The 26184-nt window shown below is 33.5% G+C and overlaps 1 protein-coding gene across 1 annotated transcript in view; it reads right to left on the minus strand.

Annotated features, from left to right (window-relative positions):
- Positions 1-26184, minus strand: part of LOC149534254 (ATP synthase subunit B) — a 207022-nt gene that overhangs the window by 108053 nt on the left and 72785 nt on the right. Inside the window, exon 9 of the mRNA XM_089803181.1 lies at positions 4189-4281. Within this exon, the coding sequence (XP_089659307.1) occupies positions 4189-4281 (93 nt within the window). The remainder of the gene's footprint in view (positions 1-4188; positions 4282-26184) is intronic.

Raw genomic sequence — 26184 nt, forward strand, 5'->3', positions numbered from 1 at the left:
TACATACCAATCTTGCTTTGTTTCTCACAATGTCACCTTGTCCATTCATCTTGTTTCTAAATACCCACTAAGTTTCAATAACATTCTTATCCTTGAGTCTCAGAACCAACTCCCATTTATTGTTCTCTTCAATCTGCTCTAGTTCTTCTTTCATAGCTTTAATCCAAAAATCATCTTTACTAGCCTCCTCGGCACTTTTAAGTTCAATTTGAGAAATCAAACATAGTTCCTCTTGTACCTTGTTTCTTGTAATAACTTATTTGTCTTTGCTACCAATAATCTTATCAGTAGGGCGATTTTTTATCATAATTTTGTTAGGTGTCACCGATTCAACTCTGACTTCAGCTCTAGGTTCAGATCTTGGTTCTTCACTTTGTTCTTCTCTCTGAATTTCATTCTGCAAATCAGTGTCAATTCTTGATCAACATTTTCTCTATTAGGCCTTGGATTAGTCTCTTCATTAGAATTATAATCAAGTACCCTTTTTTGAACTTTAAACTTCTCATCAACTTTCACACTTGCACTCTCAACAATAGTCTTAGTTCTCCGATTAAAACATCTATATGCCTTACTTCTCAATGAATATCCAAGAAACAGACCTTCATCACTCTTTGAATCAAACTTTCGAATATCATCATTTCTCTTAATGTAACATTTACTTCCAAAGATTCTGAAATACTTAACAAAAGGTGTATGTCCAAACCAAAGTTCATAAGGTGTCTTATCAATGTTTTGTTTGATTTGTACCATGTTCATAGAACATACAGTTGTATTTATTACTTCTCTCCAAAAGATCTTAGCTACATTGTTCTCAAGCATCATTTATTTTGCTGCCTCTGGGCTTTTTTGTTCATCCTTTCTGCTAACCCATTCTATTGAGGTTTCTTAGGGGCTGAAAGTTGTCTTTTAATGCCATTTCCTTCACAAAAATTGTTAAACTTGTTGAAAGTGAACTCTGCACCTCTATCAAATCTCGAAAATTTAATCTTCAAATCAGATTCATTTTCAACTCTACTCTTAAATATCTTGAATTTCTCAAAAGCTTCTAATTTCTAGTGAAATCATCAACAAGAATCATAAAATACCTTTCACCATAGAATGTTTTTGTCTTAGTAGGACCACTCAAATCTGTGTGCACAATCTACAAATTCACAAATGTAGTAAATTTCTTGTTTGGAAATGAACTTTTTTTTCTGGTTTGCCATCACACATTCCTTACATACCATTTCAGCAGGTTTCACAATTTAGGCAAATCTCTAACTGCAAACGAAAGCTATCCAATTATCAATTTATCTGTAAAACCTACTAATTTTGAAATATTATTTTGATACTTTATTATTTCCAAGGAAGGGGTGGCGACATGCATCACTCCCTCCCATAACATCGAATGGTCTAAGGCAATGCCTTTATTACTCCATGCAATAGGGGTTTGGGCCAATAAGGGGTCACCCTTTCAAATAACATATGTTTTCCTTATTGTCTTTTTCAACAATAATGCTAATGCTACTCCAAGTCTTCTTCTTTTTTGGGGGGAGGTGCGGTTCTTTTTTGGTCGGTGATGCAGTATATGTATCGCTCACACACATAATGGATCGTATCCTATCAATGTCACCCATATATTTATTTATTTATTTGCTTAAAATGTTTCAAGAGTTAATTTATTTGTTTAGAAACTAGTTCATTTAGTTAATTGTTAAGGGTCTAGTTAATTAGTTGCATTATCAGTCACCACTTGGACAACATTCTCTTCCCCCACCTCCCTTATGACCTCCTCAATAGCCACACATAAGAATTTTGCATTTTTGACATGTGAGGAAGCATCTATAGACTTCAAAAACATGGTGGATCCTAAAAGTGAAAATTAAACAAAATAATTATCATTGAATAGTCAATAAAACAAAATTTTAGTTATTCAATAATACATTAAATTTTAGACTTCAAGAAGTAGAGGATGATGAATTACCTCGGCTAGAAACAAGAAAGTTTAGGAGGGTCCTATTCCTCCTATCTATCCATCCATCCATCATAATGGTACACCCTCTTTGGCTCCGAATCTTTCTATGGTCCTCCAACTCAAATTTCATCTCCTCAACTATTTCTAGTAAGAGGGCACCACTCAACTCATCTTCAATAGGGGCTTTAAACCCCACACCACAGATGGAAACCACATCAATCATCCCCTACCAATAAGGAGTCATGTTACATTTATAAAAACATTTTAATTAGCATATTTCAACATCAAGTTAAAATTATAAAATTGAATTTAAAACTTAAAAGTTTAAAACATAAAACAATCAAATATAAATGAAGTTGAAGTACCTGGCTGTCTGCTATAAATGGAATGTTGCACAAAAAACCAAAACTTGCAAATTGTTTTTATTCCAGCGTCATGGATCTCCCTATTCCAAACCAAGCTCTCAAGTGAGGGTTGTGCACTAGGAGTGGAACGTGGTACAAAAAAATTGTCCAACCTAGATTTTCTGACTCTAGGACAAAAAGTAACGTCAGTACTACTAGCAGGGGTAACCCCACTAGCAGTGCAAAGAATAGATGTAGAAGAAGTACAACTAGCAAAAGCACTAGGACAATAGGGGGGAAGGGAAGAGCCTTCTCCAACACAACCTATTGTACCTAGGGGTGTAAAACTAGATACAAAAGCATTTCTAGATGAGCGTGGAAGTGAATTGGAACCAATCTAAGCTAACTCTGCTAATTGTTTTTGTTTTAATTCATTTTCTTGTTCATATTTTTCTAAGGCAACATAACAAAAACGTTGAGCCTCGGGAGTTGCAACTTTACAAGGCTCAGCATCACAACCACGTATGCCAGCAATATGGTATTTCAATCTATTTATCCCCCCACTATTAACGACCTTACAAAATACGCATTTTGTTTGAGTTCTACCTCTACCCAAAAAGTCTATGGTGTACTTCCAACACTCATCTTTTTTATTGCCTTTAGAGAGCTTGGGTTTTTTACCTCCGGGAACCATTATGAGTAAGGGAAAATGCCAAGGTTGCTGCAATAAGACATTTTAGACCAAATATTACCATTTAAGCATTGTATTTTATGAAGATCTAAAGTAAAACAAAACCCATGAACATACAAAAAAAATTCATCCAAAAAACCCATAAGCATAGAGAAAAAGATTATCAAAATCAACTCTTACCTCTTTGAAATGCATTGAAAAGTGTTGAGAAGAGCTCCTATAAACTCCTTGATGATCTAAATGCAAACGTATAGTTGCTCCAATGTCACAAATGCAAGCTTTTCTCCTCTTCCTTTCCACTAGTTGCAAAACAATGACACTCTATTTCTCTTCTTCCTCTCTCTCTCTCTTTTTGTTTTTCTCACAATAGAGTGTTATGGAAGCCCTTTTAGGGTCTTAAGCATAAAAAAGAACAAAAATATATATTTAAAAACTAAGCATTTTTTTATTTTTTTACTTGCCCGGACTTTTATTGCCGCGGCCGGGTCACGCCAAGTCACGACTGTCATGACCCGCGAGTCACACCTTGACTCGCGAGTCATGCAAGTTAGGCGAGTCACACTCCCTGACCCGCCAAGCCCAGGTCATGAGTCATTTTGACCCGGCAAGCCTTTCATGACTCGCCGACTCGAGAGACTCGCCCGACTCGCGGCGAGTCTCGTTACTTTGATGCAAACAACAAGAAAGTTCACATAATACTCCTCTTTCTTCAACAGAAAGTATCTTCAACCATACTTTTGTGGTTATCGCATCGTATACCGAAATGAACTAAAGTCTTACATTTTAACAACGGAAAGCACCAAAAATATATACTTCATTTAGGGTTGCTTCTTTACTAAAGATTCATTTCTCCAATAAATAAAAATTAAGAGGCAAATGGAAAAGAAAATCACTATAGAAAAATTTTAAATGCCAATAGTATGAAACTATTGATATGCTTCATAATTGGACCATGATTAAACGTATTCTACGATCTCATACCTTAAAGTAAAAACTGATAATAAATGGAAAACTTAGTAGTGATAATCTAAGCATATCAATATTTGGAGATGCTGGATTCATCTTTGATTAATATAATCGAAGCTTTGCAGCAACTGACAGATTTTCAAAATGACTCACAATGCAATTTAATCTGAAATGGCAATGTCATGAACGAAGAAATATATAAATCAATCGTCACTTTATACAACATAGCTTACCTGCTGATTCATCAATGCATACAATAGAAGGTTCAGAACTCGATAATCAAAAGACTTGAGTTGTAATGCTCTCACAACATCCTGAACTGAAACCTGAAAAAGAATAATTCAATCAAAACTTTAGAATACAAAAGAAACCAATAAGAATATTTTTCATCAGCATCTCGTAAATCTCTTAAGAATAAGCATTGGTCATGTATCATGATGAACCCCTATTTATTTATGAAAATTATTTATTGTTTATGGCAATTACTAATATTTAATCACAAATTTGTCTTAAACATCTCTTAAGAATAAACATGGGTCATGTATCATGATGAACCCTATTTAGTTATGAAATTTATTTATTGTGTATGGCAATTACTAATATTTAATCACAAATTTGTCTTATCATACACACCTTGCACATTTGAATTTCAAAGTATGACGACTGAAATTGTAAGGACCTCTGGAGAAAAACTGTGTGAACACTATAGCTCAGCACACATTTTTTCTCCAAAAAATTTTACAATTCAATTCATGGACTGTCAAGGTATCAAGTCTATGTTCTAAGTTGATAGTGTGATAAAGAAAGTTAAGAAATGAAAAAATTGAATATTTATTTGATTTTGTGTTATGCTATAAGATTTAAGTATTTCTTATAGCTACTGTTAGTGGGTCATAGACAACTTAGAAAACCCTTTAACTAATTTATGTATGTAATGAAACAGCAAAAATTGTATTTTCCATTATACTGCAGGACTAACTAAGAAATAACGATTTGTGGCTGTAGGATCAGATATAAATGTTTAATTCTCTCTAAAGTACAACTAAACATGGGTAAGAAATCGTTTGCAATAACTAATGAGGATTTTGCATAGTCAATTAGGTTGTTTCCACAATTGTATGTTTGTTGAATTGTCAAATCTAGATATTGATTTTGAATATTAAAAATATACAATCACAGAATTCTAGATATGTTTAAGTTTTCCTTCAATGCATTTAACGGTTCTCTATTACATTTACAATTGCCTAATGAAAAGGAAAAATTTGTTCACAGTACCATTAGATTCTTTATTATGATCAGAATCAAATGAAAGATATACACAATACAAGGGTTTCACATTAAACTATAATTTAAATTCTAAATTTAAAAGAAACATTCGAAAAATAGTAAAATTATTATATTACTATATGTTTTTCTACACATAATAGACAGAATGGCTAAGACAAGATAAACCAATCTTTAATCACATGGGAAACTCCAACTCACCTCTCCCCACTTTGTTTTAAAATGATGCATACTAAAATAGCCTGGGTCGACATAAAGCAGGAGGCCTAGTTCATTGTCCTCTAGGATCTTGTATTTGGGATTTTCTACCTACCATTGGAGATGAATACTCTCAACAACGCCAAGGTTGCAGACACTCTAGCAGGTTCGCAATTAGCAAAGACATTGAAAAGATGATTATTAGAGGTGATATATAACTGATCATAAAAGCAACAAGTGCTGGTGGATATGTCAATTGGCATTTAAATCATGTTGGAAGAGAAGCAAAGATTTTTCTGTCCAAATTTGACGTTGAATTGGAAACGCTGCTTCCACAAAGGTTTCAAGTAAAATCTCTTATCAATCAAGGTATCAAAAAGTATTCAAGTGGGTCGAGATCCATCTGAATGGAAGGAACAAGAAGGTATTCTTCTAAGGGCAGCCTTGCTGCGATGGAATCTTATCTAAAGGCATTCTAATGTATTTTCAGATAAGTGCCTTATTTGGGTCAACCACCTTTGAAATGAGTTATGTCAACCTCCATTGATACATAAATTGATATGTATGTTACACTTCTTAAACCATTGTTTTCATTGAAGGTCACCTAGAGACGGGGAGAGTTGAAGGTCTTCGGTACTAGTACGCATTTTTTTTTTAAAATAGGAGATGTGGGGTTCTTGGAGACGGCAATTTTTTTTTAATATAATCTAATAATTTCTAAGAAATATCATAGATTCATAACATAGTGATTTGAAAACTTTTTAAGTATGAACATTGAACATTAAAACCAAAGGTAAATACCAAAAAGTCAAAGAATAAAATTAATGTTATTTACTCATTTAATATTGTGTCATATAGACTCAAACAGTTCAAAACTCACATAGCATATATGATTTCTGAGTATCCCATATGTGCATAGCAGATTAATAAGCGCCGAGATTATCATTACATATTGAAATTTGAAATTCAAAAATATATACTTCGATGCTGAATCGTTGATATGCAAACAGAAAACTCAAAAGTGGAAACAAAAATCAGAAATCTATCTTTTATCATCTACCCCACAATGCTGTGATTATCCATCTCAAGGTTTTCAGCTACAATGCTGTCCAGAAAATCATCACTCTCCAAATCAAATTCCTCTCATAGTAGTATAACTGGGGAAAATTCATTAAGGCCATCTAGTTCAACCGGATCTTCACCCATGGTTGCAGCATCTCCATCATCTGCAATTTAGACCCTTTTTTGCTTAAGGACCCTCCATGTATGTAATGCAGGATCAACACAAGAGAAAAGGCAAAGCGTGTTGTGAATGAGAAGCCTTTTGGGGCTTCCAAATGCCTAAAACGACGGTCAAAATAAAATATTTGTTTCTAATTTGTCTTTTTCTCTGAAGATGTGCAGGAGACTTCTAATTTTGTGACCGGAGACTCAGAGATTACGGGAGACTTTGAAATGAAGTCTGCAGGCATTTTCAAATACTCCAGAGACTCAAAGACTCTTGGAGACGTGTCTCAAAGGGAGGGACACACATCTCCCAATAAAATTGTTTCAATCACGTTATAATAAATGTTACAGCCTTCATGCACCAGTATATGTTTTTGTCCTGTTTCCACATCGTTCTTATCTCTTTAAAGCTTAGTCTCTTCATTCATAAGGATCTTTACTTGCAAATTTCTGCATGCTATCAAAGCACACAATAATTTCTTAAGAGCTATCTAGATCTAAAGGATGTTTGCCAAGGAAACTAATTTTCAGGAGTCGCCTCTCCCACAAACCATAGTGAATTTTCTCATTATTTTAAAGAGAAGTTTGAGATTTAAATAAAGGAGCTTTAATCCAAATTTCAGCTTTCTAATTGCTATTTATCAGCTTACTACATGTATATTTTTTATAAATTCAATATCTAAACCATAGTTTTTCAAATTTATCTTGTTTTTTCATATGTTTAATATCAATAAATTTCATGTGTTTTGTGTTTGTTTTAACTGGAGGTTAACCCCAATTTGTAATTATTGTGTATGATGCAAAAAGACTTGCCTGCATCTCCTTAAAAAGGCTCACCTGAGTCTTCTAGAAGAAGAATCAAATTTTCCTTAAAGCTTCAAGAAGAAAACTATTTGATAAAGTGACTTTATAATATTTATTCATTTTCTATTTGAGTTGCTCTTAAAAATATTAACTATATAAAGTTATCCTTATGATTTAATTTATTAGGACAACTTTAAAATGATTAAGTTAATTTAATTTATTCCATTATAACTCCCCTCTTGCCCTATAGGAATAAAACTTAGGCTAGATGATCCTACCAGATGATCATGTGGAAAAAGTGGACATTACAAACTTTAATCCTATCTTGCAAGTTTTTCTGCTTAGCAAGTTTTTGAGCCAACTACTAGCAGAAAGAACTCGTCAAGTTTTTGGCGAGTTATTCCCAAAAAATTGGCAATTTTGTGGCCAAAAACTTGGCTTCATAAAAATAAAGGCAAAGTGTGATATCCCCATTTCGATAATACGATTTAATAATAAACATAAAAAATTAATTAATTAATGAACAAATAAAAATAATAATACAATATACTCCATTATTAATATTATATAATAATAATAATAATTAATAATGTATAAAATGATAATATTGTATTAATGGCTTATATAATAATAATGTAATATTTATTAACATAATAATCAGCAATGTATAATAATATATTTTTATTAACAAAATAATATTAAAATACTAAATAAACAATTATATTACAAATATTATATATATTGATATATTTCTATGTTATTACCTATTAAATATATATTTATTTGATACCATAATAATCAAAGATATATAAATTATAATACTATAATAAATAATACTAACAGTAATAAATATGATAATAAATCTATTGTGTGTGTATATATATTTAATATAATACAAATCATTGTGAAGTGATGGGTCCCATTAATGAAACTATATATATATAAGATGAAATAATAATACCATGTAATATAAATTATAAGTTATACATACTTTATCTCGTACAATAACAATATGATACTTTAAAGTGGCAATATTATATATACAGTAAGAAGATTATCAGTAGAATTATATTATAAGATTATCAAACTCTGGGAATACTATTGCAATTGTCGTATATTGCCTTGGAACACTTAATACAATCCTTTTGACCAAGTTGGAATGCAGTAATAATTATTATTGCTGAAAGTATAAAATGTATTTGCTATGTAATAGTATAAGTGTTACTTATGTGGAGAAGATAATTGTTGTAATTGTAAAGGAATTAAATTATAAGCAAAGAGATGGCTATTTGAATATTGAGACCAATAGGGTGTTGAGGTTATAGGATCGCTGCAAGTGAAATGGTACCGCCTAATGTTGTGGTATGTGTTTTCCAAGTGCAGATCCGAATGCATATATATAGGAGTAGAAGAAACATGTCTCATAAAGAGACATGTCTCCATGTTAATCAATATTGATTATAGTAAGCTAATTTCCATTAGACATTATTAACAACTATACACACACAAACATATATATCTAATTGATGATTGATTAAATGCAATAATGTTTAACCAATAACCATTGGGGATAAACTCTAGATCAATTCAATCCGACTGAAGCAACAACATTAACACTCCTCTTAGCTAGGGAGGATTGTTATAGAACACACTATGCTCTCAAGCATATAGAAGGATATCATCTCAATATGTCTATGATATTCTTGGAATGACATATTTAAAGATATCAACATATATCCATCAAATCAGATATAATCTAACTGATGCTATATCATCAACCCTCCCTTTTAGCGAGGGAGGATTGAAACAAACACAACCATCTCACAAAATGGTGATCTGATTATGAGAAATCTTATTAATCTCACATTCATGTGATATGAGGACTAGCATCAACACCAAGATGCCTATCAACAAGAATATCATATCCTAGAAAGATATAACAAGTATCACGATCTCTGACACACTCCAGGACAGAAACTTGATGTAGTCTATGATATGTTAGTTATCATGATCTCCGACACATTCCAGGACAACAAGTTAATGTAGTCTATCATGATAATAGATCAAGATTTCAATAACAACAAATGTAGTATCATGATCTTCGACATATTCTGGGACAGCAACTTAATTTAGCCTATCATGATACGTTTGTTATCATGATCTACAACACATTCCAGGACAACTTAATGTAGTCCATCATGATAACAACTAAAGCCATTGTTAAGATCGTCACCTTACAATAGCAACCTCACAACACAAACATCAATGAACAATCGTCACCTCTCATGATGTTTTCCACCAAAATCATGTTGAAACTCACATGATATCCACCGTGAACCATGTCAGAGGATGGATCCACCATAGCTACTCCTAGAGGGTGGAACAAGGGCTTTCACCTTAAATTTCTCTCTTACTAAGAAGAATGAATCACAAGGAATTTCACCCCGAACTTTTCTTTTGTACAGAAGAACTCGTTAACAAGGAATTGCCCCTCGAAATTCTCCCTCTAAACAAAGATTATGGGAAGTTTGATCCTCTAATTGCTCTCTTAGAAGCTCTCTCCGTCCAAAGATGCTTATGATAAACTGTCGAACTCCCTCTGAGTCTGATATCGATATTCCAACTTTCTGGTGACAAGTCATCACTTCCTCATGATGTACACAAGGGTAGGCCAATCAAAATCATGTAATCACACACGTGTATTTTTAGACTCCCTCTTAATATAGAAGGATACTCATAATCTCAATTATCAAAGATATTCACTTCAAGAGCCTCAATTTATCCAACCTAATCATCAAAAGACTAATGAATTCTAGATCACAGCTATTTTGAGGCTACTATTTTAAAATTGAGTCTGCACAAAATTTGGTAACATGTGTAAAGTACTAACCTTCTTTTCGTGCAAGAATTTCCTTAGACATAAAGGAAAAGATCAAGGCAAATGGCTTTTTATAGTACATATAGAAATATAATTAAGAGAGAATACAATGAGTAGAAAAATGTAATACTCAAAGACAACAAATACTTATCTCCACATGAATGGAACATCTTCCCTTTAAAGATGGTTCAAGTGGGAATAGAACATTGTTTATCATTTCCCCCCCAAAATGTGAAGTTTCCACTCTTATAGTGTTGACCAATTTTACATCATATTCAATTATGGAAAACTTCTTTATGTTCTTCTTTGCAAAAAATCATCCTTGGAGATCAAGGGAAAGAACAAGGGCATAATAAAGCAAATGACTCTTATATTACATGCATAGTTAAGAAATTGACTATGATGTGCAAATAAAGTTAGTATTCAAGAGTGAATAACCAATAATACTTATATAATGAATCATTACATTCCTAATGCACCATTCTCGTCTTCCCAATGCTATCCTTCATAATGTGAACCCTTTATATGTATGTGAGAATCTTGATTTGCAGTTCTTCTAGCATCACAATGTACATTATAGTTGGCATTTGATATGAAATTCACACCACTTTACACTCTTGGCAATCCCTAAATAAATGAGTGTTGCAATCTCAAAGATGGCCCTATAACTCTTATTATCTGATGACTCTTGTCAAAAATCAATTGATGTTGAATGTGTCAGATGGATGTGTTAGACTTCGTCCTTAATAACAACATGAGCAACTCTCCCTGTCCATCAGACACCATGATGGTTGAATTTCATTTCGAAGTGATGCTTCCAGCAATCGTGATCATAATAATCTAATATGTTATTTTTTTGTAACCAATTTAAAACTATAATTCAAGATGCATATATATTCATAATAGAATGACAAAGCGATGGTTATAAGAGCTACTTCATATGAAAGAGGAATTTAACGAACTTGTTCAGATATTATAATTCACTTTAAAGAGAACAAAAAGAACTAATCTAAATTCACAAAAAAAAGTTACAAATACCATATCCATTTCTTTTCCACTCCTAATACGATCTTTCACATTTAGCATAAGGCGATAACAGAACCAAGTATCATAACTACATAATATTTTGTCAAATGACAAATGATAATAAAAAGAATCAAATACCAGATATGAAGCAGATAATGGTGACTATGTTGAGCAAGCCACGACATCTATTGGTGAGGAGAAGCATCGCAATGGGCGTAAACTCCCAACCACAGACCTTTAATTATCCCCACACAATCTCATCCGAGAAAGGCCCTCCCTACCGCGGGGTTAGGCTTGGGGCACCACGGCTCTGCCACTTGAGCATTCTGGTGTTAGAGTGTCGACTAGACAGTAGACGAGGTTGTAGAGGGACAGACAGATAGACAAACAAACTCATCTTGTTTTTGCTATTGCACGAATGTTCTCTCCTCCCACCCTTTAACTTGACTATTCTGATCCTTGTGGTGCTTTCCTATGAGATCCCTTGAGTAAAGTTTCAATTTTGTTTTCTAATTGCATTTCTGATATCATATTCATGTACAAAATTTTACAATGGCAACAAATGTTTTACTTATCTCAAAGGCATATTGCCAGCACCTCTGTATAAGCTAGCACACTTAGACAATATGTGCAGTAAAGGCACTTTGATGCTTTGAAATATCATATCATGCACATAATTTGTAAGGAATATAAGCATGGTGGATTATTTGTAGTAATATATTTGACAACATATGAAGTTCAAATCTACGAAATCATCATTTGATCTTTCTATTGTAGCATAAAGGAATAAATGAAATGCATAACCTTACTATACTGCTAGAAAGAAATGTGCAGCCTTGTACAGGTATAAATTGCTATCCTCTTCTAGTACACATAATGAAAATTTGAAGAAGCTGGATGCTTGGAAAGTTTGAAAACCACAAGCACTTGGCTTTTGAAAGATATAGGAGCTCAAACACAGGGCTAACTGTGGTGCTAGCAACATGGCTTACAATTATTGCTAGGAGAATTAGTAGAAATTGTAGAGCTAATAATCTAGATGAATGCTCGAAAGGTTATGGCGAGAAAATATGAAGCAGTCTGCAAGTGCATGCTTGGTTACAAGAAAGGCTAAGGAGGCAGACACATAGCCAGGCATCGGTTTTGAAAAGAATTATAATTCCATTTGCTTGAAACTCCATCGGTTCAAATATTTGAAAAGAACATTTGAGAAATATAAGCCCGATGAGAAAGATAAGTGATCTCTCAAAATAAATTAAATGGGCCCTTTTTGCCATGAAACAATAGTAATGATAAAGTTTCTCCCTCCAAATGATTTCTAACTTTCTGGGGAGTCTGGTTTTCCTTGCTACAGTCGGCCACTCATTCTCATGTCGTACCACTTTCTATAATTTCGGTATCCCCCTGAATCCCCTCGGCATTCACCCTCTCCCGCACTTGGCAGCATTGGGTGGGGCCCTTACAGCTTCATAGGCAGGTGGGAGTTTGCCTTCCATTGCATTATAGTTGTGCATACAGAGGTAGATGGGATATTGTGGGGGGTGCCCCCCCCCCCACCCCTACATTGGGCATGTTACGTATATAGTCAAGCAAAACAAACTCAAGGAGGGAGTGGTGCATTCTCCGTCCGCCCTCAAATTCTATGGCAGCTTGGCCCTATCCCGTACTATATATCGGCATCATGGTACCTATGCCACCACTATTTGTACGTACAGATACATACATGTGCGTAAATTTAATCATTTATTTCTTTTGTAACAGTCTATTGATTCACACACACACACACATATATAATGTATGTGCAAGTATAGGTATCCTAATATCATGGTGTTGATATATAAAGCCTTACAAGAGGCTCCAAAATAATCTCAAATAAAAAGGTAACATTAATTTAATGCTTGATGTTTTTCTTTAATTGATAAGTGTTATGAATTGGTTGGTTAGCTCATAGTTGTCCAAGGTATACTCTTGCTTTTCTAGTCCCTTAACCTTAGCCAAGGTGGCTAGAATTCATACCTAATGGCCTACCAGTGGACTTTTGATGCCCCAACCCTAGCTCCCATTTTGGCAATACTTCCCCCTCTTTGTCGCGTTCTGCAACCAAGAAGAATTTCCATGATAATAACATATTCCCCAATATAAATCAAGGAAACTATAATCAAAAATCATTTTCATAATCATCGTAATGGCTAACCACTATTTCAAACAAGAAACTAACTTTTCCAAACTTCTTAAAGTAATAGATATTCATTTTCTATTAAAAATGTAATGAACAACTAACATCTCATTTTACATGATGTCATGTCCCCTATTTTCCGTCAATAGAATTAATTAATAAATGATAAATAACATTATCCTATTAGAATCACAACTTACATTACCCTCAATTATATATAATAAAGACTTAATGATAATCTATTATAAAGACAATAATCTATAATAGTTATAAGACTACCCATTAAATGAACCATATATAATGGTATACTTCAATAACATAAATAAATAATAAATTATTACTATTAGATTTGATAAATAATAATAATTAGTATCATAAAACATAAACAATATAATATGAATATGAATATATCAAAATATGCATACAAATAATTTATATCTTCACATAATATAATATAGTTAAATATAAAACATAACATAATCAATAGCAAATACATGGCTATCAACATAATTATAATTATAGATTAAACCAATGCAAAACAATTGAGCCAATAGTCACGACTGTCCTTCCGTAGGTATCACCTATGTATGGAACGAGTGATCGAGGACAAGGATGGGGGGGAGGTATCAAGAATAGAGGGAGGAAGAACATCTGAAGGAAGCTCTAAATCGCCAGGAGGAAATTTGACGCAGCAGTTCCTATTCGAGGGAAACAATCAAACCACGGGAAGACAACCACATTAATCGCTTTCGAATCTAGGATCATCAATAGGAAAATCCGCGAGAGAACAAAGGAAGGATAGTACCCAGTGATATCGTCTAGGTACCAGCATGGGATCTATTAATAAAGAGGACACAAAGAAGAAAGGAGCAATAAGGAAAGAGAGACCAAACGTATGCCAAGGAGATTAAAGGTATTGATGGGAAAGCCTCACAAATTCAAAGAACCGGGCACTCACACCAAATCATTAGGTCAATAGCAAGTCACCCAATCCAATTGTTGGTCGAAGCATCTACATAGTTAACCCACCGTGCAAGCTTCCAAATAAATACTCATATGGCCAAGTTAGTAAAGGATTACGGATATCAAATATTCATTGAAGCTGGATTAAGTATGATCAAGGAAGAGCGTTGAAGATTTACTGAGGAAATATGAAGTGTTTACAGTAGTTACAGAGGCAAGAAGTACAGAATCAGTAAGGACTCCATATCATAGTAGCAAATCAGAAGGCTCCGTAAACATTCAAACAAGTGAATACAACAGATATAAATTGGGCCATTTAAACCTACAGATTTATATCATCAATATTTATCCATATCCAAAGTTGCAGACCAATAGAGAAATAAGATAATAAAGGAGAGTTATATTCAATGGAAAGCACGAAAGAGACACTCAACGTATCTAAATATTCGAATATCCCTATTCAACATCACTTTTTAATACATCCTCTATAGTGGATCAATACAGTGAAGCAATGTCTTTTATATAGGAATTGACATTAGATCTCAAATCAGAAGTTGTCTGCAGATAACTGAATAAATAAGAATGATATAGAAGACCTCGTGTTCCTTCAGATCTATCATAGTCATAAAACATTTGGAGGGATAAAGATTATTTGTTTATGAAGCATTATTGTCCAATTGTTAGCATAAACTTAAGAACCATATTGAGTCATCAATATCAATTGCATAAATCAAACTGCACAAATCAGGACCAAACCATCCCTGCATATAATCTAAGCAATATATCATGATATCAATATCTTATTTTTGTTTACATAATGATATCCTATGAGAGATAATGACATGGGGACATTACACATGAATTAAAACAAACAACCATATTTCCATTTCACGTGATCATATTAATTTATTTATTTATTTAAATTGGGCAAAAATATGGGATGTAACAAACAATGTGTTTAGCTTGGCAAGGCCAACTCCCACATGTCACCGGTAAGGGTCATTTGCATGCTCACATCTTCAACACATTTAGGTAAGTGATTATAAGTTCTTATAGGAAGCATTTCAAGAGCAGATAGAACATTAAAAATAGGTTGGCAAATAATGAAGATAGATTGCATGCTTGGGAGTAACGCTTTACATCATCATAGATTGATTCGTTTATGCAACTAGGTCTGTCATCTTCCACAAAATGTTGATTCTGATTGATATTTCAGACCTGGAAATTCAGTCAATAATAACTTGTAATATCCCACCAATTGGAATCCCCTTATCATTTACCATTATCATATTCATGTCCATTCTTCATGTAGGAGCCATTTCCAACAACCAATTCTCCTCAATGACACCTAAATTCAACAAACATTCTTCAACAATATGCTAATTCAACATTCTAAATGGTATTCAATAATATGTGATTATTAGGATATGTGTGATACTTGAAGATCTCCTCTCTCTTGATGTATCTAATGATCTTTGCAATATTCTCCAAAGTAAGTCTTTTTGTATTGACTTTCTAATCTTGTGATTTGTAGCATTATATCAATGATGAGATTATTTCATAGATGATGGTCTAACTTTCAAATCACAGGACATGTCCATTCCTTATGTCGTAGAGTATTATAGTGAAGTGATGTGCATACCAAGATGAACCAGGCATTCTTATATTGAAATTTTTCCAATGTTTCACCATCTTGGAAATTAGTGGTCTTCCTAATTGTCACTTCTTGCATGTAGCAGTTTTTAATTGATAATATTTCATATCAGTTGATGATTTCCATTCTGAATTCTTCAAAAATCATTATTGTCAGACTCTTAACACGTGTATGGAAATGGAAGTGGAGGCTTCGTAAACAATATAATCCGATATACCCAATCCTCATAAGTGCCTAATTGAAATGCATACAAAAAACTATCAAACTCCTTTGTTTATATTACTATATTTCTTGTCATTGACAGTTGGCTTGATTTTATTTTAGATAGGATGTTGACTTCGCTTCCAAATGTTGATTCCAATAGATAAGAACGATCATATAGATTCTCCAGTCACATCTAAGAGACAATATATGAATGATTATTACAACTCCGTAGAAACCCAAAACAATAAGTTGGCCTGTGTTCAAACACCACCGTATATTAATTATTGTCTTGATAATCAAGCATTTATGGAAAACACTAGACTTCCTTTACAGTCATTTAATAGTTTGCAAATATTGAAATTGCCATGAAGACTGTAGCTAAGTAGATAGACTCCCAGTTGATGTTCCCCATTGTTGAGTGTAATACCCATATCTCATTTCTGATATCTCATATCTTTCTTTGCACAATATGAAGTCTTTATTACTAAGTCCGGTAACCCTTTATTTAGATAGACATCACACAATATTCCTCTAAACTGTTATCCGTATCCCACTATTCCTTCTAATTTGTTTATACCTCTTATGGTCAGTTTGACTGCTCTCCTCATTTGCACCCGCCACATGTGCTTGTAAGGTGGAGACATGTCGAATCAATTAGAGGTAAGTGTTCTTCTCTTATTGACTTCCACTAATTCTCCACCATTACATGTAAGAGTGAACCTCAAGCCATCTATGTTCACTATCCCTGCAATGTCCGATTATGTCGGCATTAATCATATTTTCTATTAAGGGATCGAGCAGTTTAAAGTGTCGCTCTATTTAATATGTTTACTGATCTGCACAGGTTATGGCTCTTGGAATTCCAATTGAATCAATGGTATGTAAGACGAGCAATGGGGAACAACTCTTTCTTGGGCGCGAAAAATCAGAGATATGAATCGCCCTAGTGATCATGTCCATCGAAGAGTCTTCCTCGTGGTGGACATAAATGTCCACTTCCCCAAGCCAAGTATCTCCATGGTAAAGAATGGAATTCACCATTTTCACAGAACTTTGTGAAACCATTACTATCGTTGTGTTTTATAAGTTTGATTTATATGGTTCCAAAATTAGATGTCTACAATCTATTATGGGGAAGTAATTAAAATCCCCAACTCTGTGAATTCGATGACCTCTTGATTTCTTGCTCTTTCCGACAACTATAATCATATATAAACCTCCTGATATATGTACAGCTATCTGTGATAATATCCTTTGTATCTATTGTGATAAATAGATGTTGCAATCTTAATGTGATTACATCCTCTGAGATATAGTATGGTGCAATTTGGTTATCTTCAATGATCCATTCCAACATTTACAGTATGGCTCTGATACCATGTTGAGGCTATAGGATCGTTGCAAGTGTAATCCCACTGCCTAATGTTGTGGTATGTGTTTTCCAAGTGCAGATCCGAATGCATATATATAGGAGTAGAAGAAAATCAATATTGGTCATAGTAAGTTAATTTCTATTAGACATTATTAACAACTATACACACACACACACATATATGTCTAATTGATAATTAATTAAATGCAATAATGTTTAACCAATAACCATTGGGGATTAACTCTAGATCAATTCAATCCAACTTAAGCTACAACATTAGCATAGGGATCCTAATGAAATCGATACTAATTTACATCAGTCATTATCCATACTAGATTGAGACAAACAATCCCATGTATATTCAGACTTATTTTTGTTTCATGTATACTAATTTACATCAGTCATCTGTATCATAATCAATAGTAATGTAAAGTCAATCTGGAGGATAAGGTGATTTCCACTATAGGATAGTTATATGTAAGGACCATATCAGAATATTGTATTCTTATTAGAGAGATCCTAGCAATTCATATACATGATCTATACACCAATATCAGGTTTTTAGAGGAAAAAGTCACATGAAATGGAGATTAGAAATAAATAGTCCCAAAATCCAAAGAGATTAATTAACAGGGATATTACACAGACGTGTCAAAAAGTAATGTAATTTTTTGGTGGGCTAGCTCTCCAAACGCCACTTCCAGCCCATGGGGAAACCAACATTTCCTTGCACCCCTTCAATCCTTGGAATCTTCTCACAGCTAACATCTCGTGTAACTTATCATTCCTGCCCCTCAAACCCATTAGAGTATCCACTCCCAAACCACTGCCAGTAAGTGGGATCCCTTGCCATAGAAGAAATTTGATTACAAGGAGTGGAGACCACAATCAATAACTTAGACAACGAATTTTACCACCGTTATAATATCTTTTATCATTGATCAGTGATGAAATATGTTAATTTTAATAAACTGATAATCTCCAGGTCTGAAAGTGCAGACCGCACTTGCTCTTCTAAGTCTAAGTATCTATGTATGGCCTTATGTATGTGTTCCTACCTCTCTCTTCTAGGTGGCAACTTTCCAGAATTATTTAATATTAAACAAGTGAATCTAACACAATGTGTTAGTCACTAACTAATGATGGATTAGTTTGCATATTGCCAGTTTTAGGAGTCATACAAGCCGACTTAGGGAAGAGACATGCTCTTTAAGAGTCACCTCTCCTAGTCTAGATATTTAGAGGGATAGTGGTGCAGTTTTGAAGGACACACAAACATAATTCAGTCTGCTCCTCCAAGCATCATTACCCAGCAATTTATAGTGCAGAAATATTCTCTTTTAATATGAGATCAAAGTCGACTATTCCTTCTTGTATCGGCATTAGAGAAGTTCAGTGTTCTTCAAAAATTTCACACTTAAGGCTATTTCATCAAGCAATATCATACTGATCTATTGCAGAAATGTATAATTCTCTGATCAGAATTATAAGTGTCAACTTCATCAATATTCAGATTATTAGAAGACCACTGTCAGCAATCAAGGAAGGAAATAGAAGTCTGATTCAAAGGATTTGCAGAATATTTACATGGTATTAAAGCTCTGGTAGTTGAACCTAGGCTCTGCAAAATTCAATTATCAGACTCCATATATATCTAGCAACTATCTTCTATTTTCAAAGGCATACACAATCAGACCCGAGGATAGGTTTGATGGGAAAGAACACTTTGAAGCCTAGAAATTTAGAATCATGATGATTCTTGAAGAGAATGATGTAAAACAATTTGTTGATGGAGAATCCAAACAACCTCCAGTTGAACCTCACAAATCTATCTGGAACAGAGGAAATAGAAAAGCCATTCAAATCATTTTAGATAGAGTAAAAAATGATATTGTACCTATGCTTACAAAACGTCAAACTGCCTTTGATATGATGAATGCATTACGAAATGCATCTGAAGGAAACAATGCAACTAGGGTTCTCGCACTGAAAAGGCAACTAAATCACATTCAGATAAAGAAAGGAGAATCGATAAATTTTTACTTCCTAAGAGTTGCTAGCATTAGAGATGAACTATCAAGTATAGGAACCACTATTAGTGACACAGAATTAACACTTATGGCTATAGATGGATTGCCAGATTCATGGGAGACATTTGCACAAGGAATAAGTGCCAGAAATAATCTTTCGGACTTTAACAGACTTAAGAACGATTGTCTTCAAGAGGAATCCAAAAAACTAAAGAAATGAGGGAAACCGAAAATAGAAGATGAAGAACTAAATGTTCTTAATACAAATTCCTATAAGGGCAAGAATAAGCATTTCAAGAAGAAAAAGGGAAATCAAAAGAATGGAAAACCCAAGAAAGATCTATCTAAAATAAAGTGTTTCAAATGTGAAAAATTTGGACACTACAGATCTAATTGTCCTAAAAATTCCAAACAACAAGCAAACTGTACAAATGTTATTAGGGAAGAAGATACTTATGATCCTGAGAACCGTGTTTTGTACTCCCCGCTATCAAATGAAATTTCAAATAAAGCATGGGTAATTGATAGTGGGTCTTCTAGACATATAACGAGATACAAAGAAACATTAGACTCTTCATCAGAGAAGGTTAACGGTGAAGTTACCAGTGGTGATAATTTGGCACACTCCATTTAAGGAATTGGAAATTGCACCTTGAAACTAAAATCAAGAAATACTCTTCTTCGCAAAGGTGTACACTATTTACCAAGAATTAAAAGAAATCTAATCTCAATTACAGGACTTGAAGATGATGGGCATAATGTTGCATTTGTGGACAGTAAAGTAATAACTTGGGCAAAGAACTCTTCAATCAAGAAAGCGAAGTTGATTGGTCAGAGAAAAGGATATTTGTATGAATTGAATATAGAATCTAGTCGACCTATTCAAGCCTTAATTCGTGAAGCTAAAGACATAAATGAAATATGGCACAGAAGATTAGGGCATTTAAATTTTAAAACATTATCAACTATGGAAAAGATGGTTATTGGGTTACCTAAATTAAATAAAGACCACTCAAGTATATGCAAAGGGTGTGCTCTAGGTAAGAACACCAGAAGTCTTTTTCATGATAGTACTAGAAAAACAATGTACTAAAATTAATTCATTCATATTTATGTGGACCTATGTCTGTTCCTTCTCTTGGAGGATTCTGGTATTATATCTTGTTCATAGATGACTTCTCTAGAAAAACATGGATTTACTTCTTAAAATGCAAAGAATTAGAAGAAATCCTTCAGAGATTTAAAGAATTCAAAACATTAACTGAAAACTTTTCAAGGCATAAAATCAAAACCCTTAGAACTGATAATGGAGGAGAATATACCTCAAACTTGTTTAAAAGGTTTTGTAAAGAATCAGGGATTAAGAGGGAGTACATTGTTCCTTATAATCCAAAACAAAAAGGGGTAGCAGAAAGAAAGAATAGGACAATTATAGAAGCTGTTAAAGCCGTGATTTTTTATCAAAATCTGAAATATTATCTTTGGGTAGAAGCCTCTTGTACTACTGTATATATTCAAAACAGAAGCCCTCGCTCCTACCTTAGAGGTAGAACTCCTGAAGTAGTATTTACTAAGGTTAAGCCCAATATAAGTCATCTTAGGATTTTTGGATGCCCTATATATATCCATGTTCCAAAAGAAAAGAGAACCAAGTTAGAACCCTCTAGGAAGAAAGGTATTTTTGTAGGGTATAGTGAAACATCTAAGGCATATAGGATTTTCATACCTGGACAGAATAGTATTGAACTTAGTAGGGATGTAATCTTTGAAGAAGATCTTGCATTCAAAAGAGCCATAAGTTCTGATGAACCTTCTCCTTTATCTAGTTCTGGAAAAAAATAGTGAATCTAAGTCCCAAAGGGAGAACTTAGAAGAAATCGAAGATGAAATTGGAAATATGAACCTTGAAGAAAATTCAAAGAAAAGACCACTTTGGGCCATTAAAACAGTTGAAGCAACTCAAGACTTTGCTGCACCTTCTAGAACAGTCAAAGAAAGTAAAAGACCTAAAAGATTCTCTAATTATGCAACAAACATGAGTATTTTATCCAAATCAGAACCAACTAATCCTTTTGATGCTATTAAATATACAGCTTGGAAAGAAGCTATGACAAAAGAATACCAATCTATTATGAAAAATGATGTTTGGAAAATTGTTCCAAGACTTAAAGGAAAATCTGTTGTTTCTTCCAAATGGATATTTAAAATAAAACATTTTGCTAACGGCAGCATTGAGAAGTATAAAACCAGATTTGTAGCCGGAGGATTTTCTCAGAAAGAAGGAATTGATTATGAAGAAAGCTTTGCTCTTGTTGCCAGATATACCTCCGTAAGAGCAGTCTTAGCAATTGTCACGTCAAAGGAATGGAAGGTACATCAGATGGATGTAAAAACAACATTCCTAAATGGAAAGATTTTAGAAGAAGTATATCTGGAGCAACCTAAAGGATTTGAAACTCATGATCCTAACACTTTTGTTTGCAAGCTCGAGAAAGCTCTCTATGGGCTTAAACAGGCTCCCAGGGCCTGGTATGAAAGAATTGATAAGTATCTCACTCACTCAAGATTCTCCAAAAATGAAGCCGATCCCAATTTACATTATAAAAGCGATAAAAATGATATGGTAATTCTGATACTGTATATTGATGATTTACTAATAACAGGTGATGATCATCTCATAGATCAGTGCAAGAAAGATCTAACTAGAGAATTCGAGATGAAAGATTTGGGACTCCTCCATTACTTCCTAGGACTGGAAGTACAGTAGAATTTTGACAGTATCATACCTAATCAAGGGAAGTATACATTAGACATTTTAAAGAGATTTGGAATGTGGAATTGCAAACCTATGTCTTCTCCAATGGAGACTAATGTACATAAACTTAAGGAAGCAGCAACAAAATCACCTTCCATAGATTCTACTCTCTACAAACAGATGATTGGGTCCCTTATGTACTTAGTAAATACAAGACCAAATATTTTCTATGCAGTTAATGCCTTAAGTCAATATATGTGTAAACCAAAGGAGATTCACCTAGTTGCGGTTAAACACATTAAGAGATACTTACAAGGCACTTTTAATTTTGGAATCAAATACGAGAAAGTTGTCTTATACTTAAATGGATTCACTAATTCAGATTAGGTTGGAAGTGTTAAAGATAGAAAAAGTACTTCAGGATGTTGTTTCAGTTTAGGATCAACGATGATATCTTGGATATGCCGAAAGCAGTCTTCAGTAGCTCAGAGTTCTACAGAAGTCGAATACATTGCAGCAACAATGGCCTCTCAAGAAGCAGTCTAGTTAAGGAAGTTACTTGTGGGATTATGTGGACAAGCCATGAATCCTACGATTATTCATTGTCATAATCAGAGTTCCATCAAACTTTCAGTGAATCTAGTTTTTCATGACAAATCCGAACATATCGAAATTCCTTACCATTATGTAAGAGATGGTAGACATGAATTCTATAAAATTGGAATACATTTGCACTGCAGATCAGACAGCAAACATACTTACCAAACCTCTATCTAGAGTGAAGATAGAACATTTCAGGAGGAGACTTGGTATGGTTGAGTTGTAATCCATTTGTAATCTTAAAATTTTAATAAAATAATTTTGTCAGGCTATTGATTGTTATGGGCTCCACCATTCATATTCATTATTTAAGAGGTTACAATCTCTGAGATAATGAACACTTGTATAAAAGACATTATAAGAGGTGACGATCTCTTAGATAATGTGCTAAACAGTAAAGTTCTACTGTAAGATCTAGATGAGTTTAAGATCGTATTGTGATGTAGACATTGCTATGTCTATGAGCCACAATTTGGATAAAGGAAGAATTTTAGTATTCTCCAAGTTTATCCTATATTTTGGTAGATCTTAAACTTAGGATCATGTTGTGATATAGAAATACGAGGTTCTATGAGTCACAACTTGGATAATTGAATAAAGTTACCCTTCGGATTTATCCTGTAACTTATCACTAGTAGCAGTGATTTGTCATATCACAGATTTAGTGATATGACATTGTATTATGTGTTCTATGATTTCACATACTAAGAAGATTCAGACAAATATAGAGTATTAATTCTTGCTTATTCATCTACATTGATGTTGCTAGATATGATATCTCTCTATGTGATTATCAAGTTAAGAGGGAGTGTTAAGTTTAATAACCTGATAATCTCCAAGTCTGAAAGTGCAGACCGCACTTGCTCTTCTAAGTCTAAGTATCTACGTATGGCCTTATGTATGTGTTCCTACCTCTCTCTTCTAGGAGGCGACTTTCCAGAATTATTTAATATTAAACAAGTGAATCTAACACAATGTGTTAGTCACTAACTAATGATGGATTAGTTTGCATATTGCCGGTTTTAGGAGGAGTCATACAATCCGACTTAGGGAAGAGACATGCTCTTTAAGGGTCATGTCTCCTAGTCTAGATATTTAGAGGGATAGTGGTGCAGTTTTGAAGGACACACAAACATAATTCAGTCTGCTCCTCGAAGCATCATTATCCAGCAATTTATAGTGCAGATATATTCTCTTTTATTATCAGATCAAAGTCGACTATTCCTTCTTGTATCGGCATTAGAGAAGTTCAGTGTTCTTCAAACATTTCACATTTAAAGCTATTTCTTCAAGCAATATCATACTGATCTATTGCAGAAATATATAATTCTCTGATCAGAATTATAAGTGTCAACTTCATCAATATTCAGATTATTAGAAGACCATTGTCAGTAATCAAGGAAGGAAATAGAGGTCTGATTCAAAGGATTTGCAGAATATTTACAAAATATCATACTATCAATATCCAAGATTCAAATGTGATTATTAAAAATTTAGCACCTCTCCCAAAATTTTAACTAGAATAGGGAAGAGGAAGACGTAAAATGTTGTAAGATGCAATTTATGTTTTAAGTTGAAACATGATGATGTTCAAAGGCAATGATCATAGTTTCATTGTAGTTGCCAGCTAACTATTTTATTAGGATTCTACATGAGGATGCACTTTTGTACTCAATATGAATTCATTGGATACATCTTGTCATTGAATTTTGAAAACGAATGTGTTTCTAATGACAATTCAAGCAATTTTTAAAGTTGCAGATATTTTTCCGGTTCATATTTTTTGGGCTTGCTGAGTTTTTGCGGAGTCCAAATTTTTCAACAATGCTACAACTGTATATCATTATTGGAAATTATTACATTAGTGGGTGTTTGTTGACAATAGTTTAGAAAGCCGGATCTACTGTTGTATGTCATTTCATGCAGCTTTCAATAATTCTGGAAAATTGCATTTTGTTGATTGCAGTAAAAATAGGATCTTCTGCCTAGTTTAGCATTTACTTTCAGTCCTTCACAAATTAAATATAATTCAAAACTGGTTTATACTTTCAGCTGCTGTCAAATTGTAGATTATTTAGGGTTTTCTGATAATTCCACTTTTGTTTTCAGTGGTTTCTTTATTTCCGAAAATACATGAAAATTATAAATTTCCTAGAAAACACAAAAAAGGAAAATTATGTACTTAAACACACAAATGCACTCGTAATAAATATATATACTTGCATAAAAATGTTTGTACACGCACGCATCTAATAAAAACTGTCGAAGCAGAAACCGTAAGAAAATCACAAATTTTGCTGCTCAACAATTTCCACAGTTGTTCACTCAAAATACCCATGATTCCTTTCAAACTCACCCCTGCGTGTGATTCTCAGCTTTTCTAACCAATTAAATATTCAAAAATCACATCTGCCACATTTTCTTCCAATTTTTTCTCACTTTTGACTGTGCAGCAACTGAAAACCCTAAAAACTTTACCCCTATTTTTTCCTATTTTTCTCAAAATGGCACCTGCCTTTCCTCTATTAGATCATGATTCTTTGAGAAAAAATAACCGAGAGAATATCACAATTTTTTCTGCTCAACCATTTCCACAGTTTTTCACTCAAAAAACCATGATGTCTTATAAACTCACCCATGCAAGTGATTCTCAGCTTTTCTAACCAGTTAAATATTCAGCAATCACATCTACCACATTTTATTCCAATTTTTTCTCGCTTTTGACTATGCATCAATTAAAAACCCTGAATACTATAACCTGTTTTTTCCTATTTTTCTCAAAATGACACCTGCTTTTCATCTATTAAATCATGATTTTTTTTTTAAAAATGTTTGTCAATTTTTTCCGAGGAATATCTTTTCTACTTGCATAAAAATAAACAAAACAATTTTTACCAAGAGATAAGATAAGATAAGATAAATGTATTAATATCCAACAAGAGGCCACAAGGGTTCAAGGGACTAACAAACATACAATAAGGCAACAACCAGCAACGGGAGCACCAAACAGTGTCCAGAGAAAGAACAAGAAAGAAAGCAAATGAACTTAACATGAAAA

The sequence above is a fragment of the Cupressus sempervirens genome, chromosome 10, assembly GCF_028749045.1.
Source record: "Cupressus sempervirens isolate cs-2001-9-10 chromosome 10, ASM2874904v1, whole genome shotgun sequence".
Classification (NCBI taxonomy): Eukaryota; Viridiplantae; Streptophyta; class Pinopsida; order Cupressales; family Cupressaceae; genus Cupressus; species Cupressus sempervirens.